Genomic DNA, 22,332 nt, shown 5'->3' on the forward strand with positions numbered 1-22,332 from the left:
GAAAACAAAGAATACATGTAGCATTCAGTGATGACACACTCCCTCACTCCTATTCAACTTAGCAATCAAGAAGACATTGAAGATAATTTAAAAATGCACAGTTGCTGTGGCACAAAGCCCGTTGATGGAGAACCCCCACCCCAGTACCTGACTATTTCATGAGACACACTATTAGGAAAATGTTTGCACAACCTTCTGGTGAGGGCTGTGTAACTATCTAACCTAAAGGGTTTGTTCCAACCTAAAGTCAAGCGACTACTAGGATAAACCCAGACCTTCAGCCAGGGTGTGTGACCGGAGTATCGACTGGAGATCAGAGAGGGCTGACAGGAGTTAATTTGGAGCGGTTTGGAGGAAAAATCAAGAGCTTCAGCAAAACTCATGAGACTGGAGAAGGTATCCTGGAGGGGCTGGGCAATATTGTGACTGCATGTTTGAAGTGAGACTCCTATAGACTATAACAAGAATGCTGGAGAGAGGCAAGGACTAGAAGTGTGGTGGACATAGAGGGTGGAGAATGTGGCAAGAGTTGTGGAAGAGTGACCTGGAAACATTTGAGATGGAGAATAAAATCAACATTGATGGTAGCGCCCAAAGAGGTGAAAGTAACAGATCTAGGCTTTCGTGTGTGCAAATAAGATGGAGGATGGTGCACAGAGAAGTGAAGGTGGTGTCTATAGGGGTGAAGCAGCAGAGTTAACCTTGGACGTCTGTGAAAGTGAAAGTAGAATAAATGGTGGTACTGTGAGGAGCAGCAAAAGTGGCCCAAATGGAGAATCTGAAAGACCTAGAGATTAAGACTCAATAGAAAAGTTGTGCCCTGAAAAGCAGATACATTGTCCATAGGGTTGATGGTGGAAGAAGAGAAATTTGGAAAGTAAGAACTGCAGTGCCCAAAGGGGTGAAGAAAGGGAAGACTTTTAATTTACAGACTGGGAAATGAATGTGGCGCATAATGGGGCCGACAAGGTGCTATAATGTGGAGAGTCGAAATAAGAGTACACAGATAATATCTGGTTACGTGTGGGCAAAGAACTGGAGGAGACGCCAGGAGATGTTGACAGAAATAAGACTTGGGAGCTGGTGTATGGTTGTGAGAACAAGAAAGTATTGAACGAGGCAGTAAGGGAGTTTTTCAGGGGACAGTGGACAGTGTGCTGTAGACTAAAGACTTGAGTGAAGTGGAGCAGGACGGATGAACAAGTAGGGCAACAGATTACGGGAACTGACATCCTGGCCTTTGGGACGTGACCATCTGGATTTTTGCCTTGTGAATGCGTGCTTGCCAAGATGCAAGATGGGATTTAAATGACTTTTACTGTAAGACCTTTCATTGCACTATTCCCTGGGAAGCAAATCCTAGGACCCATTTGCGGCTGGCGAGGTACTTTTAGCAAGCGATCAGGCTAATCCTGACCATTCATTTGCACTTTATTATCCCAGTGTTTATTATCTGAGCTGAAAACCTGTCTTCAGAAGCCAGCCAGCAGAACTTATTCCGCTGTCATGGCAAAGCCCTGCGTCTTTGCTGATCTCTGGAAGGCCTTCATTGGCACTGTGACCCCTAGACTAGTTGCAACAACCAGTCTTGACCCTTGCTTGAGGATCCTGCCCTTGGAAGTCTTTGTCAGCATCCCAGAAACTTCCTGGAGGCTGACCAGCTTCAATCTACATCAGTGCACGTCCCGAGTTGAGCCTTCGGACTCTGCAGATCCTCGATTTATAAAACCTATAAAAGACCTCCCTGCAGTCACAGCTCTCTGCCACGAAGAGGGGCCTAGTTGGAGCAGTTTCTTTGTTCTTGCCACAAGAGTGTCACAAACACCATTTCTTTGGAGGGGCTACCTGCATTGTATTCTGGGGGAGTTGTGGTACTGTCTTCTGTCTATAACCAAATCATCAGAGCATGAAACCGCAAACTAGGTGGATCTAAAAACCTGATGGCGAAGTGACCTGTGCACCTGAGCCTTCTGTACTTTCCTGAATGAAACAAAGCTATAAGAAATGGCGCCCAGCAATTTTTGAACCACCACAGTAGTCCCAGAGTGAATCTTAGTATGGGGTATGGGGAGGGGTTTGAGTAAGTATACATATTCTGGCTCCCCCTTCCTATCCCCTTATGGGAGACCCGGGGGAGGATACCAGGCCAGAACTCCACCTTTCAGGGCTATGCAAAGGAGAGATAGGGCTTGGACTTTACACTCATAGAAGTTTATGGAGATTGGGGGGCAAAATGGGTAGGTCTACTCGCTCTATTTACTCGGGTTCACTCCTGAACCATCGTAGAGGTTTCTGAAATTGCTGGGCCTTCTGGATTCAGGTCTTGTTTCTCTTGGAGAAATGCAATGAGGTGCAGGTGCAGAGGTCTCTTCAGGCGTCTGTTTTTTGGGCTTGGCTAGTTCGCGGTTACATGTTCCGTTGGACAAGATTCCGGACAGATGGATACTCGGTAATCACTGACTTTGGACTACCTTTTGGGACTCCAAAACTTGATGCAGGTGGCAAGCAGTGATGGCAATTTGAACAAAATGGTGGAAGATGACCCTTGTGGCATGAAGAAAGTAACTGGTCCTGCAAGGCCCGCCTTTGTGGTGGAGAGCTGCAACAGCGGGGAAATGCTGCTTGTTCCATAAGCTGAAAATCTGCAGAACCTCAAGGCTCACCTTGGGACGGCCACTGTTGCAGTGAGGGCAGAAGGACATTTGGCTAGCCCACAGGATGGTCGCTGGACTGTTCTTAGTAGAGGTCAGAACTGGTTGTTCCCACCAGTCTAGGCATTGAAGCACCGATGGAAATGGTCTTGAGATCTGCAGAGAGGCAGGGCTTCGCTGGGCAAGCGAAGAAATGGCTACTGGTGATCTAGGTCTTCAGCAGGCTACTTATCTTCGTAGAGGTCTTCGCTCCAACGATGATCTGAGAATGTCTGTCGGAGTCTTCCTTTTTTCCCTGCATCCAGGCTGGATTTGCCTTCTGCCCATCAATGGCAAGGGTGTACACCATTCAAACTGGCAATCATGGATAGCCTCTGGCTACTGCATCAGCCCAGCAACAAGCACATCTGGCCTGGATGTGGACTGGGAGCAGACAGACTCAGCCCCCAACACCTGGCCCCACTCACAGACCGCCACTCTGCCAGCGAAAGCTGGAGCTTATCATACATGGAAAATCCGGCTGCTCTAGGGCAAGAAGTAGGTCAAAAGACAAGAGTGCCAAAGGACAGTTAACAATGTTTTAGCACAGCCATTTTATAGTAGATGGTACTCTATTTGGCATTACATGTTAAAATGAGCCGGAGTTTGGATGCACTATCTACATCAGGTTGGTGTCCGGGATGACTTACTCAAATTGATGCTTCTGCACTTAATTTGTTTAAATGTTCATAAGGAGTTTCTGGAATAGAAATGATTGGAAGGGGATTTTATTTTTTCAGGAGCACATTTGGGCTGTTACACAAGTGATAGCTATAATTATAGCCCTCTTGCAGGCCATTGTGATGGTTTGGAGAGAAACAAATTGCTTCCCATCAATTTTAGCCCATATGCTGGTCTTGAACAAGACCTAGAGTTTCCCAACCTGTATAAGGGTAGTTGGACTGGAATTGTAGGTAGATTTTATTGCAACAACTATATGATGTCAGAAAACATTTAAACCATACAAACATGCATGTATTCTCTCAGACAAAAACAAATCTTCAATTCAATCTTCAATCGTAATCTTTGATCAGTGGATTTGCAAAGATCTTCTGTCGATGTCTTGACTTGAAACAAATAAGTTATAGAACGCTTTTATGTTTAAACTTTCAAAATGTTTGAATGATAGGTTTAGAATGACCTTAACGTTAAAGTCTTTTTTGCAAATGCTTGTGTACTTTAAATCCATTAACGTTTTTTGTTCCTTTATGATTCACAGCTCAAAATTCTGCAAATGCAGATTTTGCAAACTTTGAAGCATTTGGACAGTCTAGTGGTTCGAGTAATTTTGGAGGTTTCCCCACAGCGAATCAGTCTACTTTTCAGCCCCCAAACACAGGTATAGGTGCTTGAGTGCTTTGTCAATTTACAGACTGAAAAAGAATACTCCATTCTAATCTTTAATTTCTATAAATTTACTTTTTTCAATTGATTGCCTATACAAATCTATACCTGAAGCTCTGGGGAAACCTTACTTGAATGAGTACTGGTTTGATCATGTTTTGGCAGTATTTGCTCTTTATCTCGATTCATTTCATGTTATACATGGACCTACTATTACATTTGTATACACTGAAACCACTAAACTCAGTCTGTGTATAAAGAATTAGCAGTACTAGATTTTTTCTGTGGAGCTAGGTAAGAATGAGTTCCTTTCATGAAGGATTTCTGCATTTTTCTGTGTTTCATAACTGTTATTGTTTATTTTTGATTTGCTTTACATGATCTTTCCATTGTTGATCACATTAGTGATAACTCTTCCAGCTAAGGGAGACATTATGTCTTAAATTGGCAACTTTACTTTGTATAAGTGTATTGTGTGTGGGAGATGAAACTAATAAAGCATAACATTTAGATGTAATGAAACTAAAATCATTATTTGCAGGAAATGTAAACATGTTCCCAATTAAATTGTTTTGTAACATGTTTGACTACTTTATTTTCAATGCATTTTAGTTATCCTATTGTTTAATGCCATTTCAGTTATATCAACCTTAGATTTGCTCAACTGAAGATAGTTTCTGAAGATTAACAAAGATGCAGTACTCTAATACTAAGTTGACACAACCCATAAAATACATAATGTATGTGTTGGTCCAAAAGAACCTAACAGGTGGTACTCTAATGCAGACAAGATTGAGAAGCCAGAGTACTCGATATCCTCATACAGTCTGATAATGCCAGTGCATTCATACTGGTGCAAAGAAACACTGGCTGGAAAACTTGCCACATTCCTATATGCTGTCAGGTGGTGCAAGGTTGTCTGGTATGAGTCTGTGGGCAGGTAACATTCCGGCTGGCAGCGTGAGTCGGGGCAGGCGACCTTGGGGCAGTGGCTAGAAAAGTGAGGTGCTGCTAAGGATGTCATGAAAGATTGAGTTGTGGGGTGGGGTGCTTACACCACTGATGTTTGTAACCAGGATACTGCCAGCAGACGAAGGGCAGTTGTGCCCAGCATACAGATCAATCCCAAGTACAAATCATTTTTCTTTATTGTTGTTAAAGGCACCTTAAGCTTCTTCCTCTTCAAAAGCTTTCTTTGCAAAATCTCTTAACTGCAGGCAGCATAAAAGCTGCTAAAAGAGCATATATGCAGTTAAAAGCATGTTCAGAGGCTTGTTTTCTATATTCTAACCCTGTATTTTGCTTTTGAGTAGATGCTGTTTGTTAAATGCTTATAGATGTTTGTGGTGATAGCATTGTTTATGAACGTAGAACATGTAGTATCACTCATCAGAGCTGCATAAGGTAAAGTTAGAAATATGTCTAGCAATGAGAAACTCAATTCTTAAAAAAGAAAAAGGAGAAACTTGATGGGGGGGGGGGAATACAGAAACGTGAAACGACATAGAGAAGCATTAAGTAAAACTCAGCGAGGTATGGAAGAAAGCTGATCTCAATGTCTGCTGAACAGCCTTCTAAACAAGGTGGTGTTTGATTGAAACGTCTGAATGTGAGAATGTTTTGTTTCAGCTAGCCAAAGAGACTTTTAGATTCTCTGACCAGTAAATTGGTTGCTTCTGGACAAAAGCCTTCCCTAGCTTTCAGCAGCGTGTATCCTTAAGAGAACACCTAAAGTGCCAAAGGTGGCACTACATGAGGTCACTTCCAACCTAGCCGAATAGTCACTCACTGTAAGACAAAAGAGGACTCTTGCCTTGCTTAGTTCAGTTTCAGTACGAGTGCTTGAGCAGTAGTATTTGGCATATTGAAATGGAACATAACTAATTGGTGAATTATAAAATAAGTATTGCCATAACGTATTCACTTGGGGATGGGGTGGGGCAATTTTTTATTTACTTTGCACAGTACAGTAGGTTTAGAAACGGAGGCTTTCTTGGTCGAAGCATTAAAATGCAAGAAACCTAAAACCGGAAAGCATTTGCATCAAAATGCAGCATAGACTGGATTGTGTTCTCCCACGTATTCCTCACCTTATAATTCTCCTTCCAGCTTTAGCTGCTTTGGAAAATTGTACGACATGGGGCACTGTGTGCTGTCTCGTCGAGTCGATGTCGCACGAGGGCCTCCGTTCGACTGTCCACGTCATCATCAGTATAAATAGCGCATGCAGTGACCTTTGGCTTCAATTTCGTTTTTGCAAGCTAACACTTTATAAGAATTACAGTACGCTTCGGTTCTTCACTGAACTTCGTCACTATTTTCAGAAACTAACATGTATTCTCTGTCGGCTCCATCAACGCCTAAGACTGGCTTCAAGAAGTGCCAAGACTGGATCGAAGATGTCGATAACCGATCTCCACCGCATATTTCTGTGGTGTCTTGGTACCAGTCACCGTACCGCCGACTAACTCAAAGGCTCTGAGGGAGCATATAGCTAAATTGGCAGTGGGGAGGTTGCCTTCAAAGCCTCCTTCGAAGAGTTACAAAAGAATATCTGATGAGTCGAGAGATTCCTCTTGACGGAAAAGATCTAAAAGATCTCGATCGCGCCACTCTCCGACTCTTCGCCTTTTAAGAAGGTCAAGAAAGTGTCACTGGTCACCTTCAACCTCTAGTGATTCCTCAGCCAAGGTAATCAAATGTCCAACTAAGTCAGACTCCACAGCTAAATGGGATGCATTTCGTAAAGAAATGCTCAAAATCTTCGAGAATGCAGCTTGACCCCCCCCCCCCCGAAGGACAAGCAGAAAGCCCATGCCCCTGTCGATCTGCATCAAGACAGCAAAGGGAAGTCTAAGACGAAACAATTAAAATCTTCAAATCCGTGCCATAAACCAGAACTATATTTAGAAAAATCTGGATCCAATGAAAAAATTGAGGGCTTCGACAAGCCAGGAATCCAGTCCTTCGATGGTTCCTTCAAAAAAATATAAAGTCAGTAAATCAGACGGCTTTGCTTGCGCCATCGGATCCAGAGCCATTGAGGCCAGTGTCGAAGTAGACTCCGAAAAAATCTTCGAAGTCGTGGACGATTTCTTCAAAGTTGTTGAAGCCAATAGTAGCTCGGGGAAAAGGTTTTCAATCCCTTGCTATAGAAAAACTTCTTTAATTCTTTTACTTCAATCTATGAAGACAATGAGCCATCAGACGATCATACACCACCATTTGGTTTACAATGTGGCACATCACATGTGCCAGAGGAATTGATTTCTGAAGTCTAGGTTGAAAGACTTGTTTGATAATCTACAATCAGCCAGTGGTATAGATACCTCTCCAGAACTGGACTATGGTCAACCAGATCTTACTGACGACGCTGACTCCTCATATAGGCAACTAATGAGCAAGGTGGTAGAATATTTAAGTTGGAACAGGCCTACACCTTCTTTCGAGCAGGATGACCTAACGGATATTTTGGGTCGGGTCCAATTTTGCCTTTTCACATTGCCTTACAAAAAAGGGTCTCAACAAATTGGAAACGTCAGAGAATGCGGCTGCCGTAAATACACATTTTGCTAAAAAATATAGGCCATCCAGCCGCGACCCAGAGTACTTCACAAAGCACCCAACACCAGAATGTTTGGTGGTTAAAGCTGCTACATCTACCAAACAATCGGCATATCCCTCCACCCCTCCCGATAGGGATGATAAGAGAGTGGATGCATGGGCGAGAAAAATGTTTACTGCTGGTAGTATGGCTTTAAAATCAACTAACGCAACCTGTGCCCTGTCAAAGTTCACGTTTACCCTGTCGGACAGCATAGCTATGGCGTCTGACCACATCCCAGAAGGAAAAGAAAGGGATGGCGGCCTGGCTATCAAGGATGGTAAGGAGGCAATGTGTGACTGCCTCCAGTCGGGTCTGGGTACTGCAGATAGCATCAGCAGATCCATGGCAACTAGCACTGTGTTGCGCAGATTTGCGTGGTTGAAGTCTGGATTTGCACCAGATGTGCAGTCTAGACTCCTCAATTTGCCCTTTGACAGCTCGAGGCTGTTTGGCAGAAAGTCTGATGAAAATTTGGAAAGCTGCAGACCTCGAAAGTGGCAGCTAAATCTTACTGCTGCCATTAGACTGCCTCAATACTCGTACCCTGGTTCATCATCTTGGAGGGGTAAATCCTTTCGAGTTTACTCCTAAATTGGAAGAGGACAAGCCAGTTATAGAGGTCAGAGAAGATTCCCTCGTGGTGGATGAGGGAGAGGTGCTAAGTCAGCCCAAGCGGCATTAGTTTTACTCCCAGCCGTCGCTTCAGCTGCCTCAAAACCACCCTGAGGCCTGGACTCACAAAACCCCGGTGGGAGGTATTACTTCAGATGCTTAGGCACTGGAAACCGTAGCCCAAGGTTACTGCCTTCTTTTTCAAAAAAGGCCTCGGGATCATCCACCGGGGTGCAACTCTTTCAAAGTTCCGGATCCACTCCCTGTGCAGGAAACTTTGACCCTGCTAGAGAACGGTGCTAGGGAACCGGTATCTGTGGCGGAGAGGAACAAGGGTTGGTACTCCCCGTATTTTCTAATTCCCAAAAAGGACAGAGGATTGAGACCCATATTGGACTTGAGAAATTTGAACAAGTTCCTCAGGAAGGACACGTTCAAAATGGTTACCCTTTCTCTGATCCTTCAGGCTCTCCAGCTCCAAGACTGAATGGTGTCATTGGACCTTGAGGATGTTTATCTTCATGTGCCTATCCATCACAAGCACAGAAAGTACCTGAGGTTTGCAGTTCTCTATCAGTTTCGAGTTCTGCCATTCGGGCTGAACTCCGCCCTAGGGTTTTCACCAAGTTAATGATGGTAGTGGCCGGCGAGTCTCTGGAGAGGGGGGGGGATTCACATCTACCCCTAACTGAACGATTGGCTGATCGGGGCATGTTCACCCAAACTAGTCAGGGAACATCTCAGCGTAACCTGCACGCCCTCCACAGACTGGGATTCTCCCTAAATTACAAGAAGTCCCACACGTTACCACCTTAAAGGCTCCAATTTATTAGCAGTACTAGATGCTTCCTCGGGGAAAGCCTTGCCACCCGAGGTGAGGGCTCAACACATTCTGCAGATGGTCACCAAATACCAGAGTGCTCAGTGTCTTCCGGCCTTGGTCTCATTGCATCCTGCATTTTCCTGCTGCCAGAGGCTCGCCTGAGAATGAGATCCCTCCAATGGGCGCTCAGGACTCAATGGTCCCACTTCTCAGGCAGAATGTCAGACCACCTTCAAGTTCCGAGCAGAGTCGCATAGGACCTTCTGTGGTGGGTTTACAAGGACAACATTTTGAAGGGAGAAGCCTTGGCAGGAGTGAACAGTAGTGACGGACACCTCACTCCCGGGGTGGGGAGCCCACGCCAACGAGCTGACAATCAGCAGTCGTTGGTCTCCATCGGAGTCTAAACTACACATCAACCTTTTGGAGTTCAGGGCAATCAGACTAGCGCTGAAGGCCTTTCAGCCCTCAGTACGGGGAAAGACTGTACTTATAATGACAGACAACACAGTGGCCATGTACTATCTCAACAAGAGAGGCGGCGTAGGGTCACTACCACTGTGCAGAGAAGCAATGCAGCTCTGGTTCTAGGAAATTCAAGAAGGAATCTCTATCGACAGTTCACCTAGCTGTAGAGGAGAATACCGCGGCGGACGCTCTGAGCAGGCAGAGCACAGTCTTCCACGAGTGGGAACTAGAGCAGGAAGTCCTTCAAGACATCACCCTATGGGGAACCCCTCTAGTAGATCTGTTTGTCACCAGTGTCAACCGAAAGTGCAATCTGTTTTGCTCCAGGGAATTTCCTCCAAGAGGAGCTCTAGTAGATGTGTTCGTAGTGGACTGGGAGTTTACACTCCTGTATGTGTTTTCTCCAGTGCCTGTCATTCCTCACGTGATCAGGATGTCGAAATATTTCGGGAAATCCTTGATCCTAATTGCCCCGGATTGGGCTAGGAGAACATGGTACTCGGACTTTCTGGACATGTCCATCTGCCCTCCAATGAGTCTTCCACAAAGAGAGGACCCTCTCTCGTGAGAGGAGGGTCGGGGTCTCCATCCAGAGGTCAAGACTCCCAACCTTCATGCATGGTTTGTAAGAGGTTGAGATACAGGGATTGGGACCTCCCGTATGATGTAATGGAGATATTGCTTTTGGCAGAAGGCCAGCAACTAAATCCTTGTAATGCTACCGTTAGAACAAGTTCAGTAGTTGGTGCAGGGGTTTCTTTGTGATATACCTATTGTGCATTCTTTTTTTATTACATATGGCGAATCTTGTGCTCCAGATTGGAACAATTAAAGGTTACCTGGCGACGCTGTCTGTTTTCAAGCGCTCTTCAGAAGAGGATTCATATTTTTAAATCCCTCTGATGGTTCAATTCCTAAAGGGTCTTACTAACATATTTCCACCAATTCTATTCCAAGTCCCTATATGGGATTTTAACCTAAACTCCTTTTGAGCCAATACACTCATGCCAATTAAGACTTAACTTTGAAAACTGTTTTGCTAATAGCAGAATTGTTCTGGTGTGTTCAAGGAAACGCTGCAGTCCTGTGCTGAGATTCTGTGAATTTGTCCCTAGAGAGAAGCACAAAATGTTCGCATTATTTTTTTTCCCATTCCTTCTGGCTGGCGCACGAAAACCAACACTGCACCTTTAACAAGGTGAGATTACACACTGATTAAATAGCCATGTGATACATGTAGCGGAAGTGTGGCAGAAGTGTTCTGGTGTGGCGCGGAGGGGCGCTTCAAAGTAGGTTCTTCTGGCAATCTGTGTACTTAAGTGCTCGCTCTTAATAATTAAGGATATGCTCAGCGCAAACTCGGCTGGCCACAGGATTGTGTTTTGCATCACCGCCACTACAACCAGTTTATGGTATGCAAACTGAAAGCTACTAAAGCAGCAGATGTTCCAGGCTTGAAGCCAGCTGCGACGAACGTGGGTGCTGTGCTACTTTTGTGCTGGGTTATTGGAAGCGTTCATCCTACTTGCAGACTGCCTCATGGATTGCTGTATAAAGTGTTGCTAAGTAGCAGTTGGTAGTGGGAGGTGAGTGGGTGAAGGGGTACTGACTGCGCTAAATGCCTGTCACCTTCTTGAAGCCAACTCTTGGCACTTTCACGTGTCTCATCACCTGGAAGTAAACTGTAATTACAAGTGGAAAAACCCCTTAGACTGACTGTCCTTGTAGTGTTTTATTGATTATTTCTTTTTATGTGCCTTTTTCTGAGAACACGCGTGTTTTTGGGACTCTGTAGGGTTCTTCCTGTGGATTTTGGTGGTAAGGCGGCCATTGTGGAATCTTACCCTTACTGTATACAACTGTGATCCCCTTCCTCAGTGGAGGGTGTCCCTATGGAGCCACTGCCCAAGGAAGGCAGGTTCAACAGAGAAACTAGGAGGGAGGTCGGAGACGCCATAGAAGATGCCTGGTTGGGAGATGGCAATATAGGGCCGGAGCACCCTGCAGGCAACGCAGCGATGAGGAGAGTGCCATGTGTCAGGTCGAGTACAAGCCGTGGCCGACAAGGGAACTGCGCAGGGGCGGAGAAGCTGAGACTGCAGATTCCCAGCAGCATCCGACGACACTAAACGAAAAAGCCCAGGAGCGTCAGTTAGGAGAGGACACGGGAAGCCCACACAAAGGGGGAGAGGACTGTAATTCATCAGAACGTATTTTCTCGCCACACAACAAATGATACATTGAGAGCACTGAGATTTACTTGCCTCACACTCCGGTGCAGAACGCCTTCAGTAGCAGGTTAACCGTGGCCACAGTACCTCAATTATGGAATCCTTCACTCTGGGAAGAAGGGGGCAGAGCTTGGAGGGGCTTATCTAAACTACATAGTATACAGACTTCTGATTGATTTGAGTGTACAGCCCCTATATAAAGCAGATATCAAGGAAGGACTGATCTGTATCTCTCCCTTCTGTTTCAGAACAGAGACCAGGGCGAAGGAGCACCAGAACTGCGCTGGGCCTACGAGGACTAATTACAGGTTCTGTCCTTACCCTAGAAGATCCCTAAGCCAAAGCTTAAATTTGGACTACCTTAAGGAGAATTATTCTGATATTGTTTTTTCTCCTTCCTGAGTTATTTTCTTTGGTCAATAAAGACTATTTTTGGTTAAAAGCAAAATCAGCCGATTGTGTTATTACAACAAGCAATTGAGGGTTGTGGCAGTGTAGATATTTCTGTAGTCCAACAATAAGGAAATCCTACAGGGCTGTGGTAATACGACACTTAGCCCTGCCTTTGGTCTAAAGATGCAATCATCCAGGAGACTGCGGGGCTTTGCCCTTTGATCCTGGGGATAGGTTGGCTTTGAAAGATTTGGGCAATTTTGACAATCCGGATTGGAATTTTTATGGAAATCAAGCTGCTTCTTAGTTGTGTCTGGACTCTGGTGTGGCAGCGATCTCTCAGGAGACTGTGGGGTTTTACCCTTTGATCCCGGTGGAGAAGTGGTTTCAGCACGGATAGAAGTCCTTGAGAGCCAGGCCTGGAATAGTTTTATATACTCGAGTGCTTTCCAATAATACTTATTGAAATCTGTCTTTGGAAAGAGATACAGAAGAAAACAGTTTTTCAAAATACCCAAAAATAAACCAATATCCCATTTTACCATAAATGTGTTATAACTTAAGAAGTGGTACAGGTGGTCCTAGCGCTATTTGGAAGGACAACCTAAAGGCTCCTGAGATTGACAATATGCACGGTTCTGATGATCAAGACGCTAGTACCTCCACATATCCTCAAATTCACCATGCTCATAATGAGGGGCCAGTTGATCTGAATATTGATTTCTGTGCACACCTAGAAAGATCTAGTCCTCGTCCCCAGACGGTCTTAATGTCAAATATATTGCAGAATAATTTGGACTATAAACTTTCAACTTCATCAATCAGAAAAACGATCTTGAAGGGGAACATTTCAAAAAGAACTTTAAGTGATAGTGCCATTTGCGAGGGTCTGGATGAAGAGACCAAACATAATGACATAGTGAATGAAGTAGTAGTCGTGGTTCCAACGGACCATTCCGAGGTACAGACAATAGAATGGGGGGTGCAGGAGGATGCAATCTCCATACCTGAATCTCAGGTTTTTAGTCCTTCAAGTAGTGATGCGAAATAAACAGAACAAAGTCATCAACAATGAAAGAAGATCCAAAGTTCAATGGAAAAATCTAATTCTCCTTCAGAGTCTACACTCTCGGCACTGAGTTTTTTTTTATTAAACTCCCTGGTCAGCGTGTTTGGACTTTTAAAATCAGAGGTTCAATCTAACTCAGGGGCCTTATTGGAATTAACAAAGGGGGTGCATCACTGTGAGTCTGCAATGATGGGCCTAAATGTTCTTTGTGATGCTGGAAATGCATCGGAGGGACAGGGCCTCTGTGGCCTTGTCCTTTACTGCTTTTTATCATGTGTTCTGACGTGTTTTCCGCGCAGGAGTTCATGTGGGACTCCTGGCGGTGCAGCTCTCTATTTTGGTTTGGTGAACAGACCCGTGGGATACCCTTATGGCACCCATGGGTAGGGGTACAACCCTGTGCCCCTAGTGTGTTTTTGGGCACCTGTGTGTGACCCACAGAGCAGGGTACGGGCTGGTGGCAGCACCGTGCTGAAATGACTGGTGCCCTGAACGTCCTCTATTTAGGGATGCCCAGACCCTGTCATTGGAATCTGTAGATTCCTGATGGAGACTCAATGGCCCCCATGGCCTCTTGCCTTCCAACACCTGTTAGCTTGATCTTCCCGAAGTCCCGGGAAGCCATGCCTATGTCCCTTCCCCCTGACTGGCTGTTGGGTGGAAGTTCCATATATGGTAGTGTGGGGAAGTGCCAATCGGACTGGCTGGAGCCTTCTCAACAACCGTATGTTGTGGGTACGCCTGTGGGTGGGACCTAGGTGAATGGAGTGTGTGATGAATATGCATTCTATGTTGTGGCTGTCTAGTATCTGGTGTTTGACACAATGGTTGAGACAGCCCTGCCCGAAACCGGTATGAATGCAGCTTGGAGTGTTGAATGGCTCGGTACTTGTCCCAATACACAACTTGTTGCGAGTGTCTGGAGAGAAGTGAATGGCCTGAATACCTCGTGTGCCTGATTGGCTGCCTGCCTGCATGAATGCACATAGTCGTGATTGGATGCTTGAATGTGACCCAGCGGAATGAATGTCTGCCCTTGTCGACGACCGCCGTCGCCGACTAGAGCCACCGTGCTCCCGTTGCCTAAGAACTTAATTGATCCAAGGACGCTCTCGTCCGCATCGTTGCCGCTGTTTCCTGCTGGAGAAGGCCGGACCGACCGCGCCGAGGAGCATCCACCGGTGGGTTTCCCGCCACCCAAAGACCACAGACGCTGACGACTCGACGCCCTTGCTGGGCCACAGTTCAACTCTTTGCGGTCCAGAACTATCGACGCCGAGGTGGCCCGCATGCCTCTTCCTTGCAGGACGTTTACGCTTCCCCGTCAACGAGCACCGCTAGGGATGACGCGGCCACTTCACCGTCATAGCTCGACCTGGTCTCCGTCAGACATTCAACCCGTGACTCCTGCCTTAAAGGGAGGGCACTCAAGAAGGGTTGTCTATTTCCCCGACGAGGAACACTACAACGCCAGGGACTTTGGGGTTGCAGAACTATTGGGAAGTCTAGTGTGAACAATATATGGACTGGGCTTGTATCTTTGTTCTACAGGTTGCCCAGGTTGGGGGGGGTCTCCACACAGAACTGTGACCAGGTAGACGGGGCCAGTATTCTGCCAATTGCTCCACTAGCTTCCTTTCCTTACTCTCTCTACTGCTGGTTTCCTCTTTATTTTGATCTGTGTCTCATTCTGACTGTATGAACTTTAATGAGATCTAATAACGTTAGTGGTACCACGTTAGAATTGTACATATTTACTATTGTTGATTTTCAGAGTACAAAGTGAGTTATTGTGTGTATGACCTTGAATATTATGTAAAGACTGTGTTTTAACCGATACAGTGTGTGGACATTCCTTCGTGGGTGCTTGGGGACTACACTGTACTTAAGAACTAGCTTGCATCACCTCCTGAGAAGCTAGGCCCCGATTGCTCGACCACGTACCAATAATAGAGAATCTTGGTAGGGGTCTCTGTGTCTCCCCTCTACCATATAGAGAGCGGAAGTACAGACCCCCCCCCCCCCCCTCCAGTCTTTATAGTCTTATCAATGGTTCTATTGAAAATAAAAATTGCTCTTGTGCGAAGAGGTAAAGCAGAATATAACAATGGGTAGGGATATCAAGGCTAACTTAAAATCAAGCAAGGGAGGTGCTGTGAAAAAATGTAGGTGGTCTCTCCATAACATCAAACTGCCTATTGTAAAAGAAACAAAATACTTAGGATCAAATCAGAGCCAACCCTACAATTGTAGCAATTGAGACTCTTCTTAGTAAAATCAGACAGCTGGCAACTCCGATGAAATCAATCCTACATAAATACTGCAAATTCACTTTGGCTTCTCTGTTGAAATGTTATCATGGCAAAGTAGTATAAGTCCTAATGTATGGGATTGAACTGGAATCTTGGATAACTAAAATTAATTGGCCTCGACTGTAGGGTGGATTGTGGAAAAAAAGTTCTAAACCTACCACCATCCTTGCCGATGTCGCGTTTGAGGTATGAGCTGGGCATTCAATCGTTAGCCTCTCAAGCCGAATGGAAAAGAATGGCCCTATATAGGTTCATCATAGTGCCAATGAAATATTCTTTATATGACGATATTAAGCGTCATCGGAATTAAATACCAACCGATATTTGAACAAATTAAAACGAGATGTCATGCACCAGCTCATACTAGACAATTCGACGGAAAGGGAATTAATTGCTAATCCAATAAAAGTGAAGAAAAAGATTGCAGAGAATGATTGAATTGTAACAAGATCTTTGTTTGTGGATGAGAAAGGTTTTCATTACATTTTACCTCTTGATAGACCTTTAGGTGAGTTACCTATGTATTTTCTAAAATGTCTGCATAATTACTGGAGATCCAACTTTCTGAGGTTCAGAATGAAGCTGGTGTTAACCCGAGAGACCCTTAGGATAAGAAACAAAGTTGTGGAGAGTGATGGTGCATGTGACCGGTGTGACTCAAGGCTAAAATAAAATGTGAAATATTTGCTGATGGTATATTCAGGTACTCGCAGTCTGAGAATTAAGTTCTTTGGGTGATTTGTTCACGATTGCCATTGTTGACAGCTGAGGAATTTAGGATAAGACTATGGGAAGGGAATGAGTTTTTTTTCTCATTGGAAGTTTTGAGATTCTTAAGAGATTGAATATTCGAACGAGACTTGAATGTTTATTGGTCTCCTGTATATGAAAATGAAGTTTGAGCTTTCACATAGAAATAGATATTTCAATGAGATTGGAACGCCTAGTGATTAATCAATTTTATGGGGGCTTATATTGAGAAATATTCTGAAATTTCTATTGTCCTTTCTTTGTTTCTTTTATGTAATTCTTAAAGATTTTATTAGTATATGAAATTGATTTTAGGGATGTATTTGGTGACTGATTTGCTGTAAGATTGTTTTATTGACTGTTTTTTTCTCTTTTTATGTAAACTACTGTTTTTGTTTATGAAAAATGTTGACTGTCGCAATAAAAAAAAATACTAACACTGTCAGCCCACAGGATAAGCGAGTTGCAAGGACTTTCCTGTAAACCTCCACATACTGTTTTATATAAAGGCAAGCAAGACGTAGAATAAGCAGTGTTCCATAACAATTTGCTATGCAATTCTGTAAATTTGCTATTTACATCGACAATTGTGTAGCACAGCTAGCTATTTAAATTCTTGTTCAATGAAAGCACAGCTCACCCAGCATCCCTCTAATGCCCTCAGTTCTCCTTCCACCCTGTTACCTGTTCACTGCAAATGCAGATAGCAGGGATGATTTCTGCTGCACTATTACAATGACCAAAGTCCTGTGTGGGACTGCTAGGCAAGAAACATTCTCTCTTTTTTTCAAATAATTGCAAACCAGAAGTAATCTGGATTATCCTTTTATTAAGATAACTAGTATGACCAGTATGAATATTTTTTTTGAGTCCTGCAATTCCTTTTCTAGATAAGTAAGTTGCTATATAATGCATAATTACAGTATTGAAACACTGCATTGCCTACATGTTTTTCAGTAAAGTTTAAGTAATTGTATCTAAATCTCAAAATGTCAACTATATTTCATTTTGTTGGAGAAGGTGCATCATGTTGACAAGTGAAAACTTTTGAAAATGTACATGATCACATGGCCAAATGCTTTTGATGGCAAACTTAGTTCTGTGACCAGTTGGTTGCATAATCTGTGCAACTGGTGCTCAACCCATGAGCTGACCTAAAATTCCTTGTCATCCTATAATTTCACCATGTTGTGTTACACACACATACCAGCTCTCCTGAAAGCGAGATGGCCGCAAAACTACAATATACTACCTAGTTTGCCCAGTTCCCTGCCTGCTACACATCCACTCTGCTTAGTTGCTTACTTTATTTCCTCTTACATAATGAATACACAAAGCGAACTAGAGGTTTACGCAAAGTAGTGATCAATAATTCCATCCAGGATGTACAACTACAGATCTACTACTCTGAGTACTAATAGCAATAAATATCGTTTTCGTGGATGTGTAGGGTGGCAATGCTGCACTTACCTGACTTGGACTTGAAGACCGTTGCCGGCCCTGCCCTCCCCCTGAAAGTGGTATTTAATGCTGTATTGAAAACAGTCCATATCAATGACAGGCCAGGGCCCTCTTGTCCACCTGAAGTTGACAATTTTCCATCCTGCCCCAAAACTATACTACGTCTCAGGCCATGAATTTCCTTTAATATGGTGAACGTTTTGGTTTTATAAAACATCTGAACTTCTCCTTACATATCAAACGAAGGTGTCAAGCGTACAAGTTGAACGACACTGCCCTGCTCAACACTGACTGCACCCAACCGCACAGAGCCTTGCACAGAAAACAAATTTCAGATCATTTTTATCAATTCTATTTTTTTTGTCCGTTTATTTAGCTAACCCTTACATTTTCAGACACTCAATGCACTAATGTATTACTTCAGCGGTAAAACAAATGCTGTATTCTTCCTAATGTTATGTCTTGGGTACAAATAACATCTGGTGACATTTAAAATATTAGTACAACATTGCTAATCAAACAAGTTTGTTTGCTAATCAAGAACATTTTAATTAGCAAATTCTGCTAATCAATTTATGAAAACTAATTTATGCCTGGACAAGGTTGTCCTTGAGGTGAAACTTACTTTTCTACCAATTATACTCTCCGACTTCCACTTATCGCAAAAGATCATTTTTCCAACTTTCTACCCACCTCCTCATCCTGGAAATGAGGAGGAAAGATTACGAAGGCTGGATCCAAAAAGGGCTCTCAGCTTTTATATATCAAGAATGTCCAAAATTCGTCAAAATGACCAATTATTCATTGGCTATACAGATCCTAAAATGGGTTAATCTGTGGCTAAACCGACCCTATCTAGATAGATAAATCAGGCTATTGGGAAAGACCCGCGGGAAGGCTTGACAGCACATTCCACAAGGGGCTCTTCTCCTCTTCAGGGATGTGTTCAAGTCAGACATTTGTGCAGCGGCCACTTGGTAGTCAGTTCACATGTTTCTGAAACATTACTGCCTGAATTCATCTTCCTGTCAAAGACCATTTGGAAAAACGGTCCTTCATTCAGTCCATGAAGACAAAATATAATATGTACTCGCACCACCAAATTATTACTGCTTGGGAAGTCTATCATAAGATGAATATGTGGCAGGATACAATCCATTTGAAGAACAAGTTACTTACCCGTGGTAATGTTCTTTCAATTGGATGTTGCTGCCACATATTTCTCATCGCCCCTCCCAGCCCACACCGCTGTAGAATTTACATGTCTTTACGTTTTCTTGGAGCCTACGGTCTGTGGTGTGCCTAGTAATTCTTCTACAGGAGGGGGAAAACCGAAATGAAGCCAACGCACACTGTGTGCTCCATTTATACTGATGACTTCGACAGTCGAACTGAGGCCCTTGTGGGACATCGACTCGATGAGACGGCACACAGCGCCCCCTGTCAACAAAAATGATTCCGAAGCAGCTAAAGCTGGAAGGATAATTATCATAAAATGAGGAATACGTGGGAGGAACATCCAATCCCAAGAAACTTACCATGAGTAAGTAACTTGTTCTTTTGTTTATGTAGGAGCATCTTCTGTCTGATCAATGGCCAAAGTGTATATTATTTTTCATTTGATCCCCAGTCTGGTAAATTAAATGAATGGCTTCTTTTTTAATACATTTTGTCATCATTCCTATTTCCAATTGATGGTGCTAGTGGGCTCGAAAATTTTTAAAACATACACTCCAGAAACCTATTTGAAAGAAACCCTAGTGCTTGTCCGTGCAAAGTTGCTGTGGTGCTCTGACAGAGTGCAGACACCTCTTAATGCACAGACAGAACTTTGGATTCAACGGCTTAGGCCTCTTAGTACTACCCACAAAGATTGTAGATCTCCCACATAACTGAGTGCAATCTACTGGCTCCCATACCAGTAGTCTCCACACACAATCTGCAGGTTTTTGCATGCACTCATAAAGATACCTTCAAAACCGTAAGGTACTTACTGATGAAGAAATCACCAGATTCTGGTCAAGCTAAGTTTAGACACTGAAATTGATGACAGCTGGCAGACATTGATACAGTTGGTTAGTTACAAGTGAACCCACTGGCTGGTTGCATCCCTTTACTGAGCATGGCAGCCTCACAAATTGAGTAACAAAGAAGGCATAATAAAAGTACTACCAATGCAAAGTGCCATCTATGGGTACGTGGCTATATTTTCAAATGAGATCATAAATGTTTAGCATATCTTGCATCAGTCCTCTAACTACCTCCACAGTTGGAGGAAGTCACTGTGCTTTGCAGTACCACCAGGTTCAGTTAAGTGTGCAGACTAGGCCTCAGACCTTACAATTCCATAAATGTTTTCTGGATATCTGGTGCACTTGGGTAAAGTAATATGTTTCATGGAAAGAAACTACAGTGACAATTTACATTGAAATCTTATTATACCAATAATTTACAGTACTATGTCCTTGAAACTTTCATCCAGGCAACCAGGCTCTCGTAGCAAGAACACACCCCTCTTCTGCCCTCTGACCTGCAGCACTCCGCAATATCTTCACTATCTTCTACCCCCTACCCCCTACATCCTACATCCCTACATCCTACAGGCCTACATCCGAGGAATTGCAATGTCTGCTGAGCATGGGATTCTTAAAACCATAAGGCGGGATATTGCGAAGAGTAAGGATAATCTTCACTGACCTAACTGCAGTTGGCTCATCACTCGCCCCTCCTGTCTGCCTGGCTTTCGCAGGTCAATGATGCGCTAGACTAATTCAGGGAAAATGCAGCGAGGGAATTACGGTTTCTAGATGCTCCGTTTGTGGCACATCCTTTTGGGGTGGGACAGCGACTGGGTAGCCAGTCGACTGCCAGTGGTTGCATCCCTCTCATTCTGGATGCCTCTGGTAACCTGGTGCACATGCTAGCCGAAGTTAACCAAGTGTTCAGTGCCTTTTATTCAGATGTATACCCTTAAAAAGATGCATGCTAACACACAGACATAGACAAATTCCCAGAAAGTCTCCCCTTCACACAATTATCAGTAGAGGCCAGAGAGCAGTTAGACCTTCCATCTCTCTTGACGACATCACCTGCGTTCTTGAGGCCCTGCCCACTGGTAAGGCCCATGGCCCTGTTGGCCTTATTGTTGAGTTTTACAAGCACTTTTAAGAGTTCTCTAATTCCCTATCTTTATGAGGTGGGGCATGAAGCCATCTAGTACCACGTACTCCCTTCCACTGTGAGAGAAACGATCATCATGGTATTGCTAAAGCCCGGCAAACCTGCTGAATACTGCTGGTCTTACTGCCCCTTTAGTTGATTAATTAATTACATTATTCATCCGGTCCAAATGTGCTTCATACCAGGCCAATCCGCAGTACTTAATTTACGCCAGCACTTTAATTTCCTCACCCAGGTGGAACAGACATCCCAGGCGGTGGCATCTACACTAGACATACAAAAGGTCTCATGGCAATTTATATATGCAGTATTGTGCAAATGTAACTTTTTGGCCCTGGATTTGTATCCTGGGTGCGGCTATTATACGCTTCGCTATCTTCCAGGGTCAGAACAAATGGGATTCTCTAAACCTCCTTTCCCATAGTGATGGGCATGCGTCAGGGCTGTCACCGGTCACTGCTACTGTTTGCTGTAATTCTAGAGCCACTAGCTGACTTGATTAGACCAAAACACAGAGGGATCAGTCTATCTGGAGAACCTGAGATGATATCTTTCTATGTAAATGATGCAATACTTTACGTGAGGGAGCCTCATGTGCTCCTGGTCCCGATTCTGCAGGATGTTCTCGCCTTTGGCAAGATATCTGGTCTCTGAGTCAACTGTGCCAAGTCCAATGTCTTCCCCCTTAAGGACACGGTCACTGAGCCTCAGGACTTGCTTGGCTTCTCCTGGTCCCTACGAGAGATGAGATACTTAGTGATTATGGTAAACCAGACAACACACTTCCATGTTTGATCGCAACAATGCTGCATGTATGACACACATCATAGTTAAGCTTAAGGCTTTGGCGCAATTACAACTGATGGTGCTCCTCCCAAAAGTTCTTGATTATTTTCAAGAAATCTCACTGGCCTGGAGCAAGGTTCTTCAAGGATCTTGATGCCAGTATTAATACCTATATGTGGCACTCTGAGTCGGTATTCCTTAAATGGGACAAATTCTCTATGCCTCATGCACAGGGTGGGGTTGTACTGGGGTTATACAGGATTGCAGCGCAAGCACAATACACAGCCTTCTGGTTTGAGAATGACATACCCAATCAGCACATTAAGGTAGCACAATAGTCTGCGGGTGAGCAAGATATTAGATCTCTGGTACACCCCCCCCCCCCCCCTCCTCGTCGTCCTCCCCCGCTGTTTGCAGACTCATGACCCGTCAACCCTTCTAATGTGACTGCTTGACCTGCTGTAAAATGTGGAGGTTTCTGGGTGTGCCATACCCCTTCCATGGCGTCTTCCTGTTATGTAACTGTATTCCGTCCATCCCCAGAGTAGACAGAATGGCAGTGGATACCACACTGGTTCAGCTTACTGGAACAAATGTATATCGTTA

General features: G+C 44.1%; 1 protein-coding gene across 12 annotated transcripts in view; it reads left to right on the forward strand.

Moving 5' to 3' along the window:
* AGFG1 (ArfGAP with FG repeats 1) overlaps positions 1-22,332 on the forward strand; it is a 1,171,945-nt gene that overhangs the window by 315,757 nt on the left and 833,856 nt on the right. For 8 of the 12 annotated variants that reach the window (XM_069618220.1, XM_069618215.1, XM_069618211.1 and 5 more), the window contains exon 6: positions 3,910-4,029. The exons of the other annotated variants lie outside the window; for them this stretch is intronic. In XM_069618220.1, coding sequence (XP_069474321.1) covers positions 3,910-4,029 — 120 coding nt within the window. The remainder of the gene's footprint in view (positions 1-3,909; positions 4,030-22,332) is intronic. 12 annotated transcript variants of the gene reach the window in all.

Source organism: Ambystoma mexicanum, chromosome 10, assembly GCF_040938575.1.
Source record: "Ambystoma mexicanum isolate Mex_15411 chromosome 10, UKY_AmexF1_1, whole genome shotgun sequence".
Taxonomy (NCBI): Eukaryota; Metazoa; Chordata; class Amphibia; order Caudata; family Ambystomatidae; genus Ambystoma; species Ambystoma mexicanum.